We start from the raw sequence: 20,502 nt of genomic DNA on the forward strand, positions 1-20,502 counted from the left end.
GACGGGGGGAAATTTTTTTTTTTCCTCTTCAGAAGTAGGTAGATTAAAATGAACTTTAAAAGATCTTCCCCAACCACTTTATTGTAATTCTTGATTTAAGGTTAGCTACTAAGGTCCACACAACGACAAAAGCATATGCTCATAAACGTCCCATAAACTAACTTCTGATACCCCCCCATCTCATTAGTATGCATTTTTTTTAGAATTTAGATCAGGAATTACAGGGCATTGCCCCCCAGTGAGTGTACACAGATAGGTTATATAGGAGCTTATGAAGAAGGCAGATGTAACCCAGGATCCCCCAAAGTCAGGGGTGACTACAGTAGACAATGGATCTATACAAAATAGATAAACAAACCTACATATATTAAATAAATTAGAACAAAATAATTAAGGGTAAATAACTTCAGTATTAGAAAATATATCTTACCTGTGGCACCCCGGCCTGGGCTGTCGATTGACCCATGCCCACATTGTTCACATTCATAGCCCCACTAGATGCTGGGAACTGATTCTGGGGCAGGAACTGGTTCTGGGTAGGAGCCTGACCCATCATGTTGTTGGAATGAGCTCCCATCATGTTCTGTGGCTGAGGCATTCGGGAAGGAGACATTGCCATCTAAAAATGAATACCCAAAGTGAAGATACTACCATTTAGTATTAAGTAGCAAGAGAAAGGAAAATATCCTCAATGTAATCAACCAAAACATAGGAAAAAAAATAAAAATGGAAAACTGGCTTCAGTAAACCAATTGGAAGTGGGTATATGCATATAACTTTAGCATTTGTTCCACAGTATTAATGAAAAACTTATTTTAAACGAGTAATATTCAAAACTAAGAGCATTAAAACTCCATTTTGTTCTCTGAGCTAATGGAGATAATCCAGTCAAACTGAAAATATTTTTCTTTTTCTACAGAATAAAGACGTGTTTTCTTGCAGTAATGAAGAAGGTATATATACTGCAAAGACAGATTCTGAAAGAACTATGCTCTTCCACAGACTGTTGGATATTATTGCATCTTGCCATCTACCTCTCTGAAGGTGTTTTTTTTTTAAAAGAAAAAAAAAAAGACAAATATTGAAAATAATTGCCTCAACAAAAGCCTGACACACTCAGTACGTTTCCATGAAATTATCCTACAATTTACAGTACTACTCTATGACACGGCCTTTTCAGAACAGCGTTAACACTGCTAAATGTATTCAACCAATTTTGAGCAGAACTTGGTAACAAGAAGTACGAACCGCAGGAACAGCGCCCATGTTGTTCATTTGTACAGGATGGCTCATTGGAGAAGCTGCACGGGGTCCCATGGGTGCTTGTGGCATCTGTACATTCCCTATGGACATGGGGTTAAACTGATTCATTCCTGCAAATGCACCCCCAAAACAAGTCATTAGGAGAAAGTCATCAGAATTTATGTAAGTATACTCTACTAAAAATAAACATTTATTATGGCTAAAGTTTCTCTGTCCTAAACTTCATCTTTTCCTTTTAACTTTGTTCAAATTACTTGGCTCAAGAGACAAATCAGGATGGAAGTAGTATTTAGAAGAATACCAGTTAGGGTGAAATTTAACTTTTGGTGTCTTAAAAAACAAAAAACCCCACAAAAAAACCAAAAAAGCAAAGATGAAGAGTGTAGGTGATCTGCAAAGACAGGATGCTATTTGTAATACCTTGGGATGGTTTCTTAAAATCAGGCATTTGCTTTGAAACACAATGTCTTATTGAGGCCTCACTGATATGGTTGAAGTAAATAGGATAAAAATATGTATTGTATATAAGAAGGCAACTCCTAGCCTGAAATTAGGACAACAGCAAGCAATATGCTTAAATAGGTGCTGTGCTTTTTATACAAAACATTTAACCTCTCAAAAAACCCCAAACCTGCCTAACAGGAATAAAGGTGTAAATGAATAATTATGGAGCTATACTCGCTATCAATGTTTTCTCCTACTGAATTTTAAAAGGACGTGACTTCTCAAGGACATTTCAACAGAAGTTTCAACTTACTACTAACTCTGATGAAGAAATAAAATAAATGGGGACACTATTTTGGAATAAGCTGAAGCACCTAAAAGTCACAGGTTTTTGTTTTTTGGAAAAGAACCCAGCCATGAGCGCACAGCAGCCTAAATCAGTGATGGCAAGCCATTAGTGCTATGAACAAGTTACAAGGTTTTTTTTAGATACACTTTGCATCAGAAACCAAGAAAAGGATATCATTAGTTGTACAGATTCTAGGATTAATGTGCTACGTTTTCAGCTACAGGTGCATATTTGCTAATTAACTCATGAAAACATGCCAAAATATCCCCCCCACCCCTGACATTAGTGTTTTCAATGAGCTTATCCACGGTATTCTTGCTTGCACTCTCCTCTTTTTGAAAGGACTATATTACTTCCCAATCGCTAGCAAAGTATTGGGTACACATCGCCAGTTCTTAAGATAAGCCTGCACTGAGACAGTTCCTGCCATACAGCAAAGAACGATGCTGAAAAAAGGGGAGACCCAGTAGTTCCCCCACCCCAACTTCAAAAGAAAAACAGAAGATCAGCTTTTTCCCCAACTATTATTCTGAACCCACAAATTGCAACTGGAAAGGAAAAATATAGATACCTTGGGAAACCTGCATACGACTTATCGGCACGGTTGGCATGGACATAGGCCCATCTGCAACACAACAGAAGAATGGTCAGCAAAAACCAATTTAAAATACAAACTCAAGATTAGCATGAAAGCCCAAGGACACAAAATGTGTAAAGCTACAGCTGAAATGCTGAAGTACCTCCTACAGAAGTACTTACTGGGCGGCCTCACGGGCTGTGCCTGGCCCATGGCAGCAGCCACCTGTGGGATACCAGGAGGCTGAGGTCCTGGGGTCTGTAAGGCTGGCTGATTCCCCAACATCCCTTGTTTATGTAGACGAGACCTCCGTTTCTCTTCTAGCTCCTTTTGTATCTTATAAATTTTCTCTGCTAATAAATGATAGTATTCATCCTAAAGGAGAGGGAAAAAAGTACTTGGCGTCAAGTGTAAGAAAGCAGCAGCAGAACTCATGTAGTCTATCAGAACACAGTCACCCGTTCTTTTTTTATCGTGTACATAAACTATTTGAAAAAAAGAAAGATTTCTTTTCAGAATTTTGTTGAATTGAGACAGTTTCATCACTGCTTTAATGCAGAAAAGGAAAAACAAAGCTTCCAGAAAACATATATGAGGCTTGGCTTTATGGCTATCCTTCATATCTACTCCCAGTAGACTAGTAGACAAAGATGACGACTGTAGGTCCTCTGTTGCTTCAAGAAACAATGGGAAGCTGTGATTTAGTTTCTAAGAATGATTTTTAAATGTATTTTAATAACAAACATTTCCACTAATCCACAGACAAAAGAAAAAATTGTTCCCAGCAACAGTTACACTGAATAAACTTCAGGAGACACGTTACAGACAGATCGATTTTTACATAAAGAAAGGAACCGCTCTTTTCCTAAGGAGTCTGACTACCAACAGTCATTGCAAGGAATAAACAGACAAAACCCCAAAGGAACTGAGGAAATCAGTGAAAAATAGTCCACAGGCACAGACAACTAAACACTACATCTGCACAAGATGAAAAATCCATTTTACTCAATCTACACTGACAACAGATCAAATAAGGTAGTCACAGTGCACAGCAAGGTACACAATTTTGCTTGTCAGCAATTGCTGGACACATATCTGCCAAGTGCATGAGATTATGCACCCGTCAAAGGGAAAGAAAACCCCCAAAACCCTCATGACTACCTTTCTTTTGTGAGGTCACCTACGCTCTTAAAATCCAGTGCTACATGGAACAAGGGCTGAGTGATGCTTGTCCCACAGTCATTTTGTCTTCAACCAGTTTTCACCAAAACTAGAATTTTTTTATTACAGTAGGATTGGGTTCACTTCAGAAAACTAATATGAGATAGGTATTCCTCACCAGTCTTGATAAAAAAAAGTCCAGTGTTGCAATATAAAGCTTTGGGTTTAGGTCACTTCCCTCCTCCAAACATCTCAAAAATCCAGCAGACACTTTTCTGCTGTCGAATTTAAAAGCACTACAGCCCCTTCCTTCCTCCTGCTCAAGACACTTCACCTATAACTTCCTACTTGTAAATTTAATATTGTGCTACTTTCATACTGCAAAGATTCCTGAAAAAGGACGTATTCACAAGGAGCACATACTACTAAAACAATGTCAAACTGTTTACAATGATGCCTCATACTAATCTGTTCTTCAACATCAAAGTAGAACAGGTGCTCCTTAAAAAGAAGGATGCAATTCCACAAAGCATTGTTAATACATTCTAAACTACTCTCTTCTTCCAAGTTTGCTGCTTGGAGCCAAATATGTTAGATGAATTCCCATAAACAACACTTCTGACAATGGGGCTCTGACAGCTTTTTTAGGGGGTGAAGAGAAGATACTTCTGGGTATTTGTCTGGCATACAGGTCAGAAGACATTTAATTTATAACCAGAAGCCTACAGTGCTCATCCTTACTGAGAAGGTATTTAGATGCCTATGTATGTCTATGAAATCCTCATTCTCTCTAAAGTTGTTCTCTAAAGCTGCCAGGGTGATCAAGGGTCATGACACCCAAGTCTTCCTTGCTAAACAACCTCTTGGTAGCCACAAGAAGAATATGATCTTGTCACTGACCGATGCTGACACAGCAGCAGCAGCACAAGTATGGTCACTGCCTATCCACCTCTAGGAAATGAAACTTGCATTCCATCTTCAGCTCTTCTGGGAGATGGTCTGAAAGGGCAGAGTAAGTGTTACTGTCTTACTGGATGATTAGCACGTGAAATGCCACCAACTACTCTGTTTAGACACTCTAATTTAAAGAAAGGACTTCAAGATTCTGATCAGGTTAAGATCTCACTACTATTATTACTGGCACTACTAACATTGTCTTCACCTGATGAAAACTTTCGGGAAGTGGTTCTTTTATGGTGGAATTACCACAGTGTCATAATGAAATAGTATCTTCAGCATGTCAATCAACAGGGGTTTGCTGCCTGAGTAACAGAGATTTGAATTGACACCTCTTTGCAGACAGAGCAAAAATAACGAACAAGAACAGGAATTCTGTCTTGTTTCCCATGCATGAGGACAAATGCAGGCAAACTGACGTCTTATTGAGATATGAAACAGCTATGTGTCTTAGCTAAATCACTTGGTGCTGCTGAGCAGATGAGAAAATTCCAACAGTATGGGTAAAAGGTAAGCAGTATAACACGACTGAGTCCTAGAGAAAACCTCCAATGGTAAAGAGGCATTAAGAAAGTTTTAGAACTGCTATTTACACAGACTTTCATAAAGGAGAAAGTCAGCAAGGGAAATATCAAGAACTGCCAGCCGTGCTCCAGCCTTTATGCACGTCAATCACACTTCCAGGAGGAATGCAAATAGGGCTGGGATGATGTCTAGTTTTCATGGAGCTGAGGGAGGTGAAGTAGCTTGGAGTGACATTAATCAGATGGCTTTGGACTATATACACACTGTCACAGAAAGCATGGTTTTCCTTATCAAGAGAAGAGTGAAATGATTCTCTGTGGTTTTCGTTAAGCTTATAAGATTTGTGATACTACTCTTCTTGAACATATACTGAAAACTTGGACTGAAGCAACATACCCTACTGTTAGCAGATTCATACATATCTCCTTCCACTTTCCTGGCATAAGCCACCAAGTTCTCCATGCGGCGATCCTTCAGTGCTGCCGGATCAGGAGTGGGGAAGATGGCTTGGACACTATAAGAAAGGAGAAAAACACAGAAGAAAAATTCTTCAGAAAAAAAAATAATTCAGTACAGCTTTACAATATTCAACCTGGACATTCTTTCATGTTTTTACATCTTTGACATATATCAAAATTGTTAAAAAAACTCTATATTGCACTACTTCCCACAAGATTAAAGCAAATTCAATGATGAAAGAGCGTGAGGTTTGACAGTCTAAATACTTGTTTCCTACGGCAGAGCAAATTTACTAGCAATATAAACTAATTTCATGCCCATTCCTTAATGAGGACGAAGGATGAACTGAAGAGAAGGGTTAAAAGTAACAGCTCGTCTTCAGTGGCCCAGTGTCAAAGAACCACTACTGGTAACTTTCTAATCAACAACTTTTCAGCTTAATAGCAGAATTACAGTATTGAAACTCTTTAAAAAACATTCAGGAAAAATAAGCAGTCTTGGTAAATACTTACAGTTTATGCACTAAATGATTGCGCAGATCCTGAGTGACATGTTCATGCCATGCTTTCCTTACCCCGGTACTAGAAGGAGGTGCAGCTGTTGGCATTGAGCTGAGGTTTCCAACATTGCCAGAACTTGTGCCATCATTCATGAGTGGACTAAAATAAAAAGGGACTGTTACAGTACAGCACACAGTTTTGTTTTGTTTGATACCTGAAGTAAATCTGAAGTAATTCCTTTCATCACTTCTAGCTACTGCATCAAACATTCTCGAAGTGAAATTTTGATATCAGCAAACTGCAACACCTACAGCAGCAAAGCTTGGAGTTTGCATGACACTGTATGAACAATAAAGTATCACAACTTAAAAATACAAAGTATTCTTCCCTTGGGCATTTATTTAAAACTACTACATATTCTGGGGCTCTCTGGGGCAATGAAGTAGTAGACATAGAATTGAAATAGGAAAGAGCGTAGCTATAGATATGACTAATCATTCACATGCCAACACAGTTTTTAAAGCATGCTCTTTATTTACATTCATAAGTATGTAAATAAATGTTTAATTGAGCAAGAATGAAAATGCAGGCATTACTTATTTGTCCCAAGGGATGTTGGAAGAGCAGTTTCAGAAATTAGACTAGCTTGCTGGTCTGTTGTTATTCCTCCTGCAGGAAGGTTCATCTGGTTGGCTCCTTCGGGACAAAATGAAACATCATTGGTACCCAGTTCGCTGTTTTGACAATAACATGGCAAAACTACACTTTACTGACCCAACTGATTAACAAAAGAAACAGTGTATCAGATAAGTACTTTTTTGGTAATATCTGCTGTGGTGCATATACACAGCTACTTATGGAATCAAAAGTTATTTTCAGTCTGAACATATTTGTCTACAAAAACTAGTCTATTAAAATTCAAAATTCATAAACTCTTCAGACTAGTTCAATAAGCTAAAAAGAAGATAATACTACAATTAAGTTCCAGAAAGAAATTAGCATTTCAGACAGAACTGTCTGCTAGAACAGGTGAAATACTTGTTAAACAAACCAAAACCCTTCAGCTATTCTGTCTAATCACCTTAGACAACAATCAGCTATGGACGATATCTTAAAAGAAAGGAAAACTACTGCAAAACTACTTTGGCAGAAGAAATATATTCAAAGCTTTCTAACGCTCAAATGTAAATTAATGGTAGCATTTATAAATAGTATAATTTTAAGTTATTAATCAACGTGAACAGAAAGTTACTACTCTGATCAAGTGAAATACTAGACTATTCTAAGAATTCAACAGTTCAGTTTCCTTTAACACCTTAGTTTCTTGCTATTTTTTCCACCTACCCAATGCATTAATGGTCCTCAGTTGCTGGTGAGGCTGAGGCTGTGCTGGCTGTTGGCCTTGTACCTGCGGCTGCAACTGTGTTTGAGGCTGGTTGCCATATGGCAGTCCAAGGGCAGCGTAGGCTCGTTGCATGGAGCTGGGGTCAATCGGATTAGGATTACTTAGCGATGGAGTATTCTGCTGGCCGGTGCCAACAGAACCGATGGAATTTTGGATTCCACCAGCTGGAGACCCTAGAAGGGCTATAAAAAAGAAAGGATAAGAGAAATTAAAGATCAGTGAGGACAAACACTAAAACAAATCATGCCAAGAGTCAATAGAACATGCATATAGTTACATGGTATATATTTTTCTGCCAAAGGACAGAACGACGCCCAAGATGCCAAGTGATGAAACTCAGCCTTTGACTCTACAGGACAGAAATCACCATAGCAATTAATACATGCAGGCTAAAGAGAAGTACTGTAAATTTCAGGCAGATAAGCCCATAATTACTGTAATATACATAAAGTATAGGCTCCAATATAAGGCTAAATAGGATTTTCATGCTTAGGACAGTAGACTAAGGGGGAGGGGGCAGGAAGGGAATTAATTCCTCTACTTCCCTCTTTCCCTTCAATCCCATTTTAGGTCAAAATATTTGGCTCCAGAACAGAGATCCTGAGTTTAGCAGAAACACTGTGTCCTTGGACACAAAGGTAATACTGAAGATCTGTTGGTAGAAATTCTCATTTGGAACAGTCACTAGATGAATCCTCTGAAGGCCAAATTACCCTAAAAGTCAAGTTATTCAGAGATATGAAAAGCCCTGATGGGTTTCAGACTGTAGTGACAAAATCTAAATTTGAAGAGTCAGAAAGGGGATGAGCCTGTGCAGTGAAAGATTTAAGTAATAATATTTAGGTATCCATTAACCTATATGACCACCACAACCAACCAACCTCTCTCACCAAACAGATGTATGAAGAGTCATTTCCATTGTAGACAGGGAAAAGTAGTTTTTACTAAACACAGAAGTGAACAAAAATCTGCTTTCTGGTCCTCATTTTAGCTGCCACTCTAAGTAATAACATGTTCCATTATGAATGGCACATGGAGTACATCCTTCACTACAGAGACACTGCATTTTGGTAACTGAGACTCTGGTAGAAGTAATACGTACTTTACATTTTCCCCCACAAGTAATTAAATATGTAATGTGCATTACAAATTTGTGAGCTAAACATTGCAACAATAATAGCTTTTAGTATAGGCAGCAATAGCTGTTTTACTGAAATATTAGGAGGCACATGGTTAGAGAAAAAATATCAAGAAAATAAGCCTTCTGAGACATTAACAGCATTATCTAGGCTTTCTTAAATCCTTACCCACTATGGAAACAGAGAATCACTGAAAAAGATACACACACTTTCAGTGTCCATCCAAGAAAACACGCACACATTACAGAGTCCAGACTCTTCCCTCTCCAGATGAGAATTCAATTTGATCTCATTTGCCAAAGAACTACAAATAAATATAGTCAGAATAATATCCAGAATAAGCAGCCCCACAGAAAACATCCTTTTTTTCCCCAAGGACAATCATATTTTCAACACTGGGTCTACCATGGAAATTAGTCTTACACATGCTTACACTCTGTGAACACATATTAACTTTTGAACTCACTGATCATTTCCAAGCAAGTATAAAAACAAAGACAGAAGCTGGCTGAGATCCTATCAGTTTCATTAAAAAAACACACAACCAAAAAAACCCAAACAAAAATAATGCCCAAAAACCAAACCAAACAAAACCAAACCTACAAAAATACCCAAAACACATTAAAGAGCAACTGTATTAATTTCTTGTTCAACTTGCACATAGCACTCTGGAATCACACAATCTAAGAGAAAGATGCCTTTATACTAGTGCAAGTCAAGAAATAGGAAGTCTAGAAAGGTTAAATAGCACAAGATTTGTGGCACCCTGGAACGCAAAAAGCTTTGGACGCTGTTGTGACAGCAAAGGATTGATTTGGGAGCTAATAAAAATTGAAGCTTGTTAGAGAATGATATCTCCCTGGAAAAGTTACAACAAAAAAACCCCATAGCTTTCAGTGTTGCCTGTAAGTCAGAAGCACACCTCTGGAGATGGCAGAATGACCACAGGTGATGCCGAAGGCCGGGAATATGAAAAAGGCTTCTAGCCATCCCATGGAGGACAGCCAAGTGTTTTACCATTCCTCATGCTCTTCTGGTGAAAATAAGCTGGCACTGATCTAAGGACTGCAAGCTTGGCTTAAAGCTCACACTGAAGCTAAGACAGAGCTTGTAGAAGTCAATCACCTCTTGCCCATGGTTTTGGGTGGAGCTTTGGCAGTGGTATTGGTTACTCTGAAGCACAAGTTCAGCCCTTGTGGTAGACCAGCTTTAGGAACCACAAATCCAGCCAATTCTAGAGAAGTCTACTTCAGAAAGATCAGATTTCCATATCTCTATTTCTGCCCCAGACCAAAGACTACTTATAAAAACTCAGTTTGGGTATTTGTCAGAGTTGACAGTCTGAATGTCACTTTAAGAGCGACAACATGGAGATTAAGTCTATTCTACACAGAAAAAAACCCCACTGTTTCTTCATAAAACTACTGACATTATCATAAGGGGACAACGTCTGAAGACCACTATTTTGACTTACAGTTTGAAAAGAAGTTCCGCCATGTGTGCACGTACCTATTCAAGCAGGCAAAACTCACTAAACCTGGTATAAACAGCCAAATTTTGCTTCAATACTTCAAACTGAAGTACTATTATTAGGGGACAGACTACATTCTTACAGGCAGCAGTACACTTACAACATGAAAATGACTGGCTCTGACTATTTGGTCTCAGCTTTTCTATATTTTGTATCTCAGTTAATAGCATACTACATTGAGTAGTTTCACAGCAAGAATCTGGGTTTTTGGGTTTTTTTTTGTCAGTTTGTTCATTGGTTTTATATGAATGCATGACATTATCTCAATCTGTCAAACAAGAAGTATTAAATTTCCATACTGGACAGATCAAGTGCAAATGCAGTCCCTTCTGTGACAGATACCATAAGAAATCAGAAGAATTTAAATAAATACAGCACTGAAACCAACAGGAGTTATCACATTAGGCCACTGCTACACTAAGCAATGCCTACTTTGATTTTTTTTTTTTAACCGATGCTTTAGACATTGATGAGCTCATGACAGAGGCTACAAATATAAAGACAACTCTGTACAGGACTGTTCACATTCTAAATGCTTTGAAGACAACCTACCTCCGTGTGTCCCACTGTTACAAAGTCACATGTGTTTATATATCCTAAGAGTGAAAGTTCAAACAAGCAGAAGCTAAGCAGTGCTGCAACTTCCTGAATAGTCCTGATTAGACCCTCTTGGGCACATGGATTACAATGTAATCTAAATCAACACACACTATCTTGTCTACAGGATTCCTGTTTCAGTGTGCAAAGTAGATTATGCTGCCTTAATGAAACCGCATTAATGTCTTCTAGAGGAGAGTCCCTCCACCCCTCCAGTTGATGAGAATTTATTTTCAACACTGACTACTAATACCACTTTAAGTATGAATGCCTAGCACTTCTCTAACCTGACCACCCCAGTGAAAGCAACATGTTAATCCATTTTTGAGATGTCTGATTTAAATTTTTCATTTTGCTTTCAAATTCTGGAGTTGAGACTCTTTCAGCTGTGTTCGAATGCTCTGTCCTGCAGCTCCTTGCTCTACTCATTACATCAATTCTAGCTCAGAGTGGCTGGAGCAAAAATGCTGCCGGTAACCTTGACTTACCTCAGCACAAGCCCGTCCTGCACCCAGAATTAGGCAGGTATACAAAAGGTAAGTGTACACAATCATTTAATTAAAGGTAGGTAAAGATTTTATGAGCAACTTAAAGGTAGGAAGCGTCAGCACTGAACTTCACCACCAATGCCATTTTAATTTTTATTTAATTTGAACATTCAATTAAGAGCCTTCACAGTGCACAACTATATTAGTCAATGAATGGAACTTCTTAATCTGTGGGCAAACCACCTATCATATGTCTCCTGAGAGCTGGTAGGTCACCATTATGTATTATTTCCAGCACTTGAAAAAAAAAACAAAAAAGGACATATGGGCGTATTTGTTTGTAGATTTTACAGACAGCTACTGACAGTAAGACTTGAGTAAACTGCATTTCATTTCCCGTTTTCACAGGAAACGGACTCTAGTGAAGAAGTCGCTGCCTACTCTTTCTGAACACATTCCCCTGTGCACCAAAGCACTCCCCTCCTTCTCTACAGAGGGTCAGTTCCCAAGTGTTCTACACCCAGGTTGTCTTTCATTTTCTGCCCATACTCAACCTACTCCCTCAGCGAGCTGGCTCCTAGTCCCTATTTCTGTTTCCCTCATCAGATTCCCACCTTTCATCCCAAGTCCACATACTCCAGCATTTCTGGCCCAGTCTTCTTTAAAAATCACATTTTTTAGATTAAGATTAGTTGTCTTGAATTTACTCTCAGTCCAGCTTTCTCCTCAATGCATTTTATTTAAACTTTTCCCACAAGGCAAAATTCAGCAAAGACTAGCCCCATGTTCACAACTCCACCTTCTGGTCTCACTCAACTGGACAGGGACCCCAAAGATTTTCTAGTGTTACCTGATCCTAAAATGAAGCACTTCATGAAGATGGCCCAGGTCACAATAAATGGTAAGCACAGCACACTTATCACCACCTGTAGGGCTGCAAGGGGAAGCACACCTAGTAGCTGTTCGGTGGCACAATACACACCTGCCCAGATCAGGAACAGAAGAATTAAGACGACCAAACATGTGCATGACAACATGAACCTTCAAAAAAAAATATTTTTCTGATAGAACTATAAAGCTAGGAAATATATGAAGAGCTGTTTGCAAGAGTTTGTAACTCCAGTTGTGGTGGGCTCAGCAGGAAGCACTTCCTAATAAAACCAGACCTTTAACCCCAAAACATTGCTACCAAACTTCAAGTCATTACTTCAAAACAGAGGAGTCACTGGCCTATTCAGAAGAAAAGCTTAGTATTTTAGCATGAGCAAAACAACTTTTTTTTTGCAGTCTTCCCCTACCCTTCCTGAGGTATACACGGTATACGCAGCAAGAGCCACGTGGAACAGAAAGAATTTCAATCTTGCCCCTCCACATCCTATTAATAAGTCACATTACTATCAACAATTACAATAGAACAGTTCAAGACTACTAAAAGAAATTAAAAAAAAAAGGAAAGCAGCTACACAAATGAAACCTGGCACAGCCAGATGTTCCTTGCAAAGAATCTAAACACTAGCAACATGGAGTAAGATCCTGTAAAGAAACAGCTCCATGGTAAGAACCTAAAACCCAGGACGTTTTGCAGCACACAGACGGAAACCCCTGAGGAGCAGGGACAGTGACAAAGAGCACAGGAGCCATTGCACATAGGAAGGGTGGAAGCAAGCCACCACACTACAGTGCTTCAGAAGTGCTGAACTGCAAAACTCAAAGATCAGCACACTTTCAAGGAGCCAATGAAACGCCTAACACAGGTACAATGGGACACAAAATAATAATGGTAAAATAGGCATGAGCACAGAAAGGAAGATTCTAGGACTCAAAGTCTTTAGTGACCATCGCTCAGTCATTCGTCCTGTAAGGATGACAGCCTGACAAAAGTAATGGAGTCACTGTACTTCTCACTTCTTTTTCTCTTTATAAATGTTCTCATGTTCTGCCATATGCAGATCCCCTCCTCCCCCTAAATTAGTAGATGCTATCGTTATTTATTTCTAAGGGAGCCAACATTTTCTTCAAGTCTTAAATTAACCTAGCTTAGGTTAGTCTTCACCTGATCAGGCACAGTGCTTTCAAATGCTCATATTAATGTACATCATTTCACAAACATTTTTGAACGCTTAAGGTGGTATCCTTTATAACATATCTAAACAGGTATTTTTAGTGTTCATCTTTTACCTTCAAACAAACCACAAGGTGTCACATGTATGACTCAGACAGTTCAGAACAAAGAACCTTGCACCTCAGCATACTAAGCTGCAAATTTTCATGGTTACTACCATTGGATTATTGATTAATTGAATAGAAGAAGGAGATTTCATATTTATTTCCCTTGCATGTAACAACAGAGCCAAACTTCTACACTTATCCATTATAGTTCTGTTGCATTCAAACATCATCCTGTTTGATCCCATAACAGAATTCATTTTAAGGACTATTATTGTTCAAGTGCCTTCTCTTTTGATGAGTTATACAAATGATGTAAAAACAAATACTGCACGAACTACTTTTCTACAGCAGCCTGTATTAAAAAAACAATTCTGTTGTGCTAGATGTTGTTAGCACTTTGATAACAACTGTGCAATAAGGATGTTATGCACAAATGGAGCATGTCATATTAAAAAGCAAAGCTTTCAACACATTTTTTTGAAGGCCAAACATAACTAATCACTTGCAGCAAATTACTACTTTTAACACACAAGTCGTACCTTGTTTACCAAGGAAAAGTTTGGTAAAACAAAATCCTTACCTCAAAATAATTCTTTTTTTTTTTTTCCAGTTTTAGAGGGAAAAAACACCATCTTGAAGCTATAATGAGAGCATCCTCAATGGATAATTTGGACAGCTACTCTTCCCTCTGCCTTAATCTCACCTAACCGAGCTCTTCTCTATCCTCCAAGTTTTATTAGTATTACTCACTGCTGTCTCAGCCTAAATGGAAATTAGCAGAATGCTTCCAACACAATTCAAATGTACAAGCTTCGCAAGTCCTCCAGCTATTTTCCACTTCTTAACCCTTATTTAAATATACTTAGACACAACACTATTTAGACTTCTAGAACTGCTGTATCTATGCTGTAAAATGTTCTACCTTGGCATGTTTTCAAAGGATTTTATAAGAAGCAAACCTACCAACATAAGTTCAAAATTTTCTGTTTCAGAGCAAGAGGGAAGAAATGCACTAGAAACTGGCTGCCCTCAAGCATCGTAACAGCTAAGCTACTATAAAAAACAGGCACGCGCAAACCCACTATGATTTGTGGAACTTCAGCTAGTCTACACCAGCATTAAATACACTTAATGACTAAGACACCCAGACGAGATTTTTGTGCACAACAAACATTTTGGATTATTCTTAATCACTAGCATGTTGATTAAAGTTGTTTCTAGCAGCAAGAAAAATAACGAAGTAGCTTATATCTTCCCCAAAATCCTACCTCATCCAAAACTGCACTGTAACTGGACTCTATCGACCTGCCTCACAATAAAACACCAGCTAGAAGTTGCCACACCCTTTAAAAACGATGCATGCTTGATCTGAAATTTTCCCTTTTCAACTACTGTATATTTAAGTAATGAATTGCATTCAATGATCAGAAAGGAGAAATCATTAGTATATTCATCCTTATGCAAGGTTATTAAACAGCTATTAAGTTTGTTGGGACACTGTTAAAGTTTATTCCTACACTGCACATTTGATCTTTATTTTAACAGTATCATTCCATTGTGACAGCAGTAAAATAACTGCTTACGTTGTTGATTTCTTTTGTCACTGGCATTTTTCAAAGGAAGGCACACAGGACAGTCGTGCCGAGTACAGTTCTTCCAGTGGGAGATGATTTGTCTTGAAGATGCACAATGTGCAACTGTAACAAGAAAAAGCAATAGAATTAAGGTAATTTCTTGGTTAACAGGTTTTCAGTTATCTCATTTTAGAGCAACTCTATTCTTTCTCCTTTATAAGCAATACTGTATATTTAACTAAACACAGCTAAATTTAAACTTCTTATTTTGAACTAAATTTTTTTGGGACCCACCAATAATGCCATAACAAATGAAGGAAACTAGTACTAAAATCTAAGAAGCTCTACCTGACTGAGTTGCAGGGAAACACATGGCGGATACTACACCTTCTTTATAGAATGGAGGAGGTGAAAAAGAGGCTTTCAAGGCTACTGTTGGCACTATCCTGCTTCTAAAAGGCAAATACTGCATTCTGTTTTCTAAACTGACAACTGTGAAGAGATCAGAAATGGAAACCAAGCAAAGGTAATGAAAGAGGGAGCAGCTGTTTAATTAAAGAACCAGTTTTGGTACTCATTTGTGCCAGGTATAGGGATCATCTTGACAAGAAAAGAAACACTGCTGGCAAATATGCAACAAACCTTACACAGCTCATTTGCAAGAGTAGCTTCAGCAACACGCTCTCACCTTGACAGGCCTTCCCAGCTTGACAGTGTGTCATGTGGTTGAGGACGTTTTTCATGGTTCGACAGTGTGGGAGAGCACAGGCCCGCACCTCTCCATTTGCTTGCTCACGCCTCTGACATTTGTGAGCATGAAGCAGCAAAACCAACTGCTGCTGGATCAGTTTGCGCTTCTCCGGATCTGCTGTTGGTCCAGTTGCCATTGCCTGCGTCGGTACTATCCCCACTTGCTGTACCTGGGTTTGCATCTGGGACTGAGAGAACAGATAGTTCAGCGTCATGTCTGCAAGTCTCAATTCTGATCTTAATCTTGCATAATAATTTGAGTATTACAAGACTATTTGCCAAGCATTCTGCTATGACTGGCTACAAGGATTATTATACCAGTCTCTGTAGCGTTTACAAACATTTCTATTCTAACCTTCAAACAGCAAAAATGTATTGACAGGTTCCTCCGTTAAGACATTTACAAACAATTGTTCAAGTAACAAGCCATCCAAAATCTTCTGTTTATTAGACAGATAATTCCAACAGGAAAAAGCTCTTAACACACTTGGAGGGGGAATTCAAGTCTGTTTAGTATCATATTTTCATAGTATAGGTTTTTGACCCTTCAATCCTAGTTTCTTGTCCCCAACTGGAAGAGGAGTCCAATGGGAGAAAACAGTCAAAATTATATGACTGTCTCTATCTATTACAGTAAAAGGCAAACCTGATTTTCCAAGCCTAAATTAGCCTTTCTTCTCACAAGCAAGTACTGATATTCCTTTTATAGAGAAAATTTCCAAGGTAAGATTTATACAGTTTTCTTCCAGAAAGGGCCACCTAAATCTGGATTGCCTGTTGTCTACTGATGTGAACTAGAGTTAATTACACAGGTATTTTGTTTCCAGCATCCATTCTTTATGGATGCAGTTCTATACCAATGCCTGAGCCCTGCCTGACAGGGCCTGCATACCCACAGAGATCTTCAGTCTAAGGCATGCCTCATAACAGTGCGGGAGAGAGCGTTTGCTTAACATATAATTTCTTCCACACAGATTTAGAAGCTTTTCAATTTTACAAATGTAGAAACGTGATTTTCAAAATCAAAACGAATCCACAGCCTGCAATGACTCCATTAGCAGGAGGAGATATGGGACTGCAAAAGTGCTTAAATCCCTGTGATTCACAGCCTGAATTAATCTCATGGACAAACATGAAACTGTCCCAATAATCACTCTGATTATGCATTGTAAATATAGGTTACCACAGAAAAGCTCACCAATTTCCAGCCAGTAAAACCACTTATAAATAGAATATAGGAAGAACAGGATTATATCGGGGAGGTAACGGAGGAAAAAGTTCAGTGCTGTCTACAGAACTACTGACCAGAGCCTGCTTACTACATTTAAGGAAAAATCACCTTAAGTGACAGAATAGACCATCTGGAGCCCACTCTACTTTTGACATTTGAGGAGGACTTCCCAGAAAATTCTACAGCTTATAGAACAGAGCCCATAACAGCAACAAAATTAATTTTCTTAGGTTACAACAGGTTCCCTGGCACAAGTTCTCACTACTCCAGCAGGAAGCTCTGTCCTCAGCTTTGCCACCTGCACATCAGGTTTTAAGGACCCAGCCTTTCTTCTGGAGAGCAAAGCACACAAGATCAAGTAGAAAATGTCCGGCATTTGATGAAGGAAGTGGGGACTCTGCCACTGACAATGATAATACAGTAAATCTTAAACAAAGAGGAATTGCTGCATCCATTTGTCTTGAGCTTACAAGAGAAAGAGCAATAAAAGAAGAGAGGGTGAGGGAAATCCATCTACTTGTGCTCCCAAGTGCAGGCAGCTGAAATTAAGTCTTCCATTTCTCCTGTGAACAAATCCACATGAGCAGACAGGTTTTGCTGAAACAATTCCTGGGTCACAAATAGGAAACAATTAGTTCAGCCAATCTGCAGAAAAATACAGAGACCACGCCAAAGAAAATCTTATTGGAAGCGAGGTTTTCATCCCAGTCAAAGAATTGTTTCCGAAGGCAAAGTTATCCTTTTGTTACTACCCTACTAGTTAGCAGTTGTGACTACAGCTGTATCAGCACAGATGTAATGCCCTGACCCAAAGGGATTTCTTGAAGACTGAGTAACAAAAAAACCAGAATTGTGAAGTATCAGCAGTTAGAAGAACAAGCAGTCCCAGTCCAGGTAAGACCGTCTGCAGGTAGGCACAAAAGAAAAGAATTCAGAATATCGCCTAAGCTCTATACAGTTATGTTGGTTGCTATTTCAACCTTGTAAAGTCCTAAACCTGCAAATATAATGAATGATCTCTCTACCACCTCACTTTCAAAACTTTTCATTGTTTGAGGAAGTTAATCTCTTCCTGTTAGTTTGTCTTCTAAGAATAGTGGTTTGCAAGACCAGCGATATACTAGGATATACTAGTGCACTGCACTCACGCCAAAGGTATGTAAATCCTCTACCAACCACGGAAATCCTTCCACTCCAGAACGAGTGGGAGGCTTCATGCTGCTTCACCTGAACAACTAACAATTTTCTTGATAAAGCAGGAAATTCATACACTTCTGCTCCCACAATTGAAATAAATGCTTCAATAGTCAGATATAAGAGGACAAAAAAAAAAATCTGAATCAAACACTATGTACCTTTTCTTATAAAAGTAGGCACCAGTTGCAGTAGCACTGGTAAGCTTTCAGCTGGTAAACAGCCTGATACAAAACTCAAGTGTCAGCCTACCTTCCATAGAGCAGTAAGTTTTTAAAATATATTTCCTCTTCCATAATTTCTTTTTATTTCCATGTTCTTTCCTTCTCCCTGATAACAGAATGCCACTTTCTAGTATCCCTGTATTAGGACAAATCTTGCGTTTAAAAAAATGCCTTTTAGTTCTTTAAGACAGGTTTGTAATCAACAGTGGACCTTAGTGAGATAATTAAGAATCCACTGCCACAAAGGATTATTATTATTATGGTACAGCTGTTTGTTTTATAGACCTTCCTTTACCCTAACCAGAAGGAAGGTAACATTTTATACATGGGGTTTTTCTCAGTCTGTTGACATCTTGGACCAGAAAAGTGATGTTATTTACTAGTGACAAGAGATTTTTAACATGTCATCCACATGTGCATTTACATTACAGGCACCTTGCTTTTAATCACTGAAAGAGTTTTCTTCTAAAACCAGCAAATGCCTCAATATTATGCAGTTGACTCTGCTGGGAATCAAGGCTGGATCAGTGTCTGTCTTAAGGTACCCCCTTTGGGAGCTTTATCTCCTTGACTTTCTAATTTGAAGGACCAGAAAATGCTAAGAAACACACATCAAACTAGTGTTTCAAAGCAACAAAAAGGGACAAAACTCAATACAGGAATCTGCAAACAGAGCCCCTCTCTCACATACAGAAAACTACCTGAACAAAGTTTTAGAAGTTTATACGGGATTTACTGGGTGATAAAACAGACTGAGGAATGATCATTATTAAAAACACCAAATAGCAAATCTGTCAATAAGAGACAAATGAGAAGTTTGTAAATGAAGGAAAGCCTTGCTATCAAGAGTCCTGGCTATGGAATACTTCACCTCAACTGTTGGAAGAGAGTAGAAATGGCCATGCATATTCTCTACCACATATATTCATATTTGTAAGATGGAAAAGCAGAACATGAGCCAGAGTGCTGGGAAAGAACAGATCCTCTTTTCACCTTGCTTTTACCAGCCTGGCACCATTATTTACAAACGGTGCAAAACCAAAAATGTTCCACCACTTGAAGCGCTACACGTTCCCAGGGTGAACTCCTGCACCAAGGGAACAGAGTTGTCTACTCTGCTCCTGACACAGTAACAGTTTCTCTGGCACTGAATTCTATCTGTTAGATCTGTTTCCAGGTTATTAAGATCTTCTCCATTAGAAAACCATGGCTAAGCAATATGGACAAGAGCTCTTCCCAGCTGGTCGCTAGGCTGCTGCTGCACTTCAAATCAGGTGGGATTTTTTTGAGGAAGAGAAGGAGCAAGTATGCCTGGGAAAGAGAAACTTTCAGAGGGCAGGTCAGGGCAGGCACAGGGAAGGTGAGCAGAGCAAACAGCCCACCAGAGACTGGGAGATTGCTGATGAGGGCAGCAAGCAGACACACAGCATGCTTCTGGGGTGACAGTCACAGACTTTTCCCTCAATGAAAGAAAAGACTGAGTTTGCTACAAGGGGTGGGGTGGGGAAGGGAAATCACTAAAAGGTTAAGAAAGCAAGCCCTCCTCACTGTAAGGGCATAATCGATGGAGGTTTTTCATAAAGCCTTTTATTTCTAGTCTCTATAATAAAACAAGAGTTGTTTATTTTAATTAGCTACAGTTCTAATTAGACTTGACATCTGAGCTTAAAAGCTTTCTTCCTCTCCCTAGGAGGCCCACAGCAAGGCACACCTAAGACATCCTTATCCCCCAGCCTTAAAGATCATTGTTTTTTCCTCTCTTCCAGCAAAAATCTGTTAATAAATAAATCCAAAAGTCATAAAAAGAAACAGAGAAGCAAGGAATAACACAACATAACACCCCAGATGTAGTTTGATAAGAGATCAGAATAAAAAATGCAAGAGAAGATATGCCCCTCCAATTCTAAGTCAAGTGAACCAGGGAGAAACTATTTCCTTAGCTTCCAAAAAGTTATATTCTCTCAA

The 20,502-nt window shown here is 38.8% G+C and overlaps 1 protein-coding gene across 8 annotated transcripts in view; it reads right to left on the minus strand.

Annotated features, from left to right (window-relative positions):
* Nucleotides 1-20,502, minus strand: part of CREBBP (CREB binding protein) — a 95,486-nt gene that overhangs the window by 34,123 nt on the left and 40,861 nt on the right. For 7 of the 8 annotated variants that reach the window (XM_064462070.1, XM_064462068.1, XM_064462067.1 and 4 more), the window contains 10 exons: nt 15,827-16,076; nt 15,148-15,261; nt 7,580-7,822; nt 6,832-6,931; nt 6,248-6,394; nt 5,673-5,790; nt 2,816-3,008; nt 2,628-2,681; nt 1,249-1,373; nt 431-619 (listed from right to left, as the gene is read on the minus strand). In XM_064462070.1, the coding sequence (XP_064318140.1) occupies nt 431-619; nt 1,249-1,373; nt 2,628-2,681; nt 2,816-3,008; nt 5,673-5,790; nt 6,248-6,394; nt 6,832-6,931; nt 7,580-7,822; nt 15,148-15,261; nt 15,827-16,076 (1,533 nt within the window). The remainder of the gene's footprint in view (nt 1-430; nt 620-1,248; nt 1,374-2,627; nt 2,682-2,815; nt 3,009-5,672; nt 5,791-6,247; nt 6,395-6,831; nt 6,932-7,579; nt 7,823-15,147; nt 15,262-15,826; nt 16,077-20,502) is intronic. The other variant, XM_064462065.1, reaches the window with a different exon arrangement.

The sequence above is a fragment of the Phalacrocorax carbo genome, chromosome 10, assembly GCF_963921805.1.
Source record: "Phalacrocorax carbo chromosome 10, bPhaCar2.1, whole genome shotgun sequence".
Lineage (NCBI taxonomy): Eukaryota > Metazoa > Chordata > Aves > Suliformes > Phalacrocoracidae > Phalacrocorax > Phalacrocorax carbo.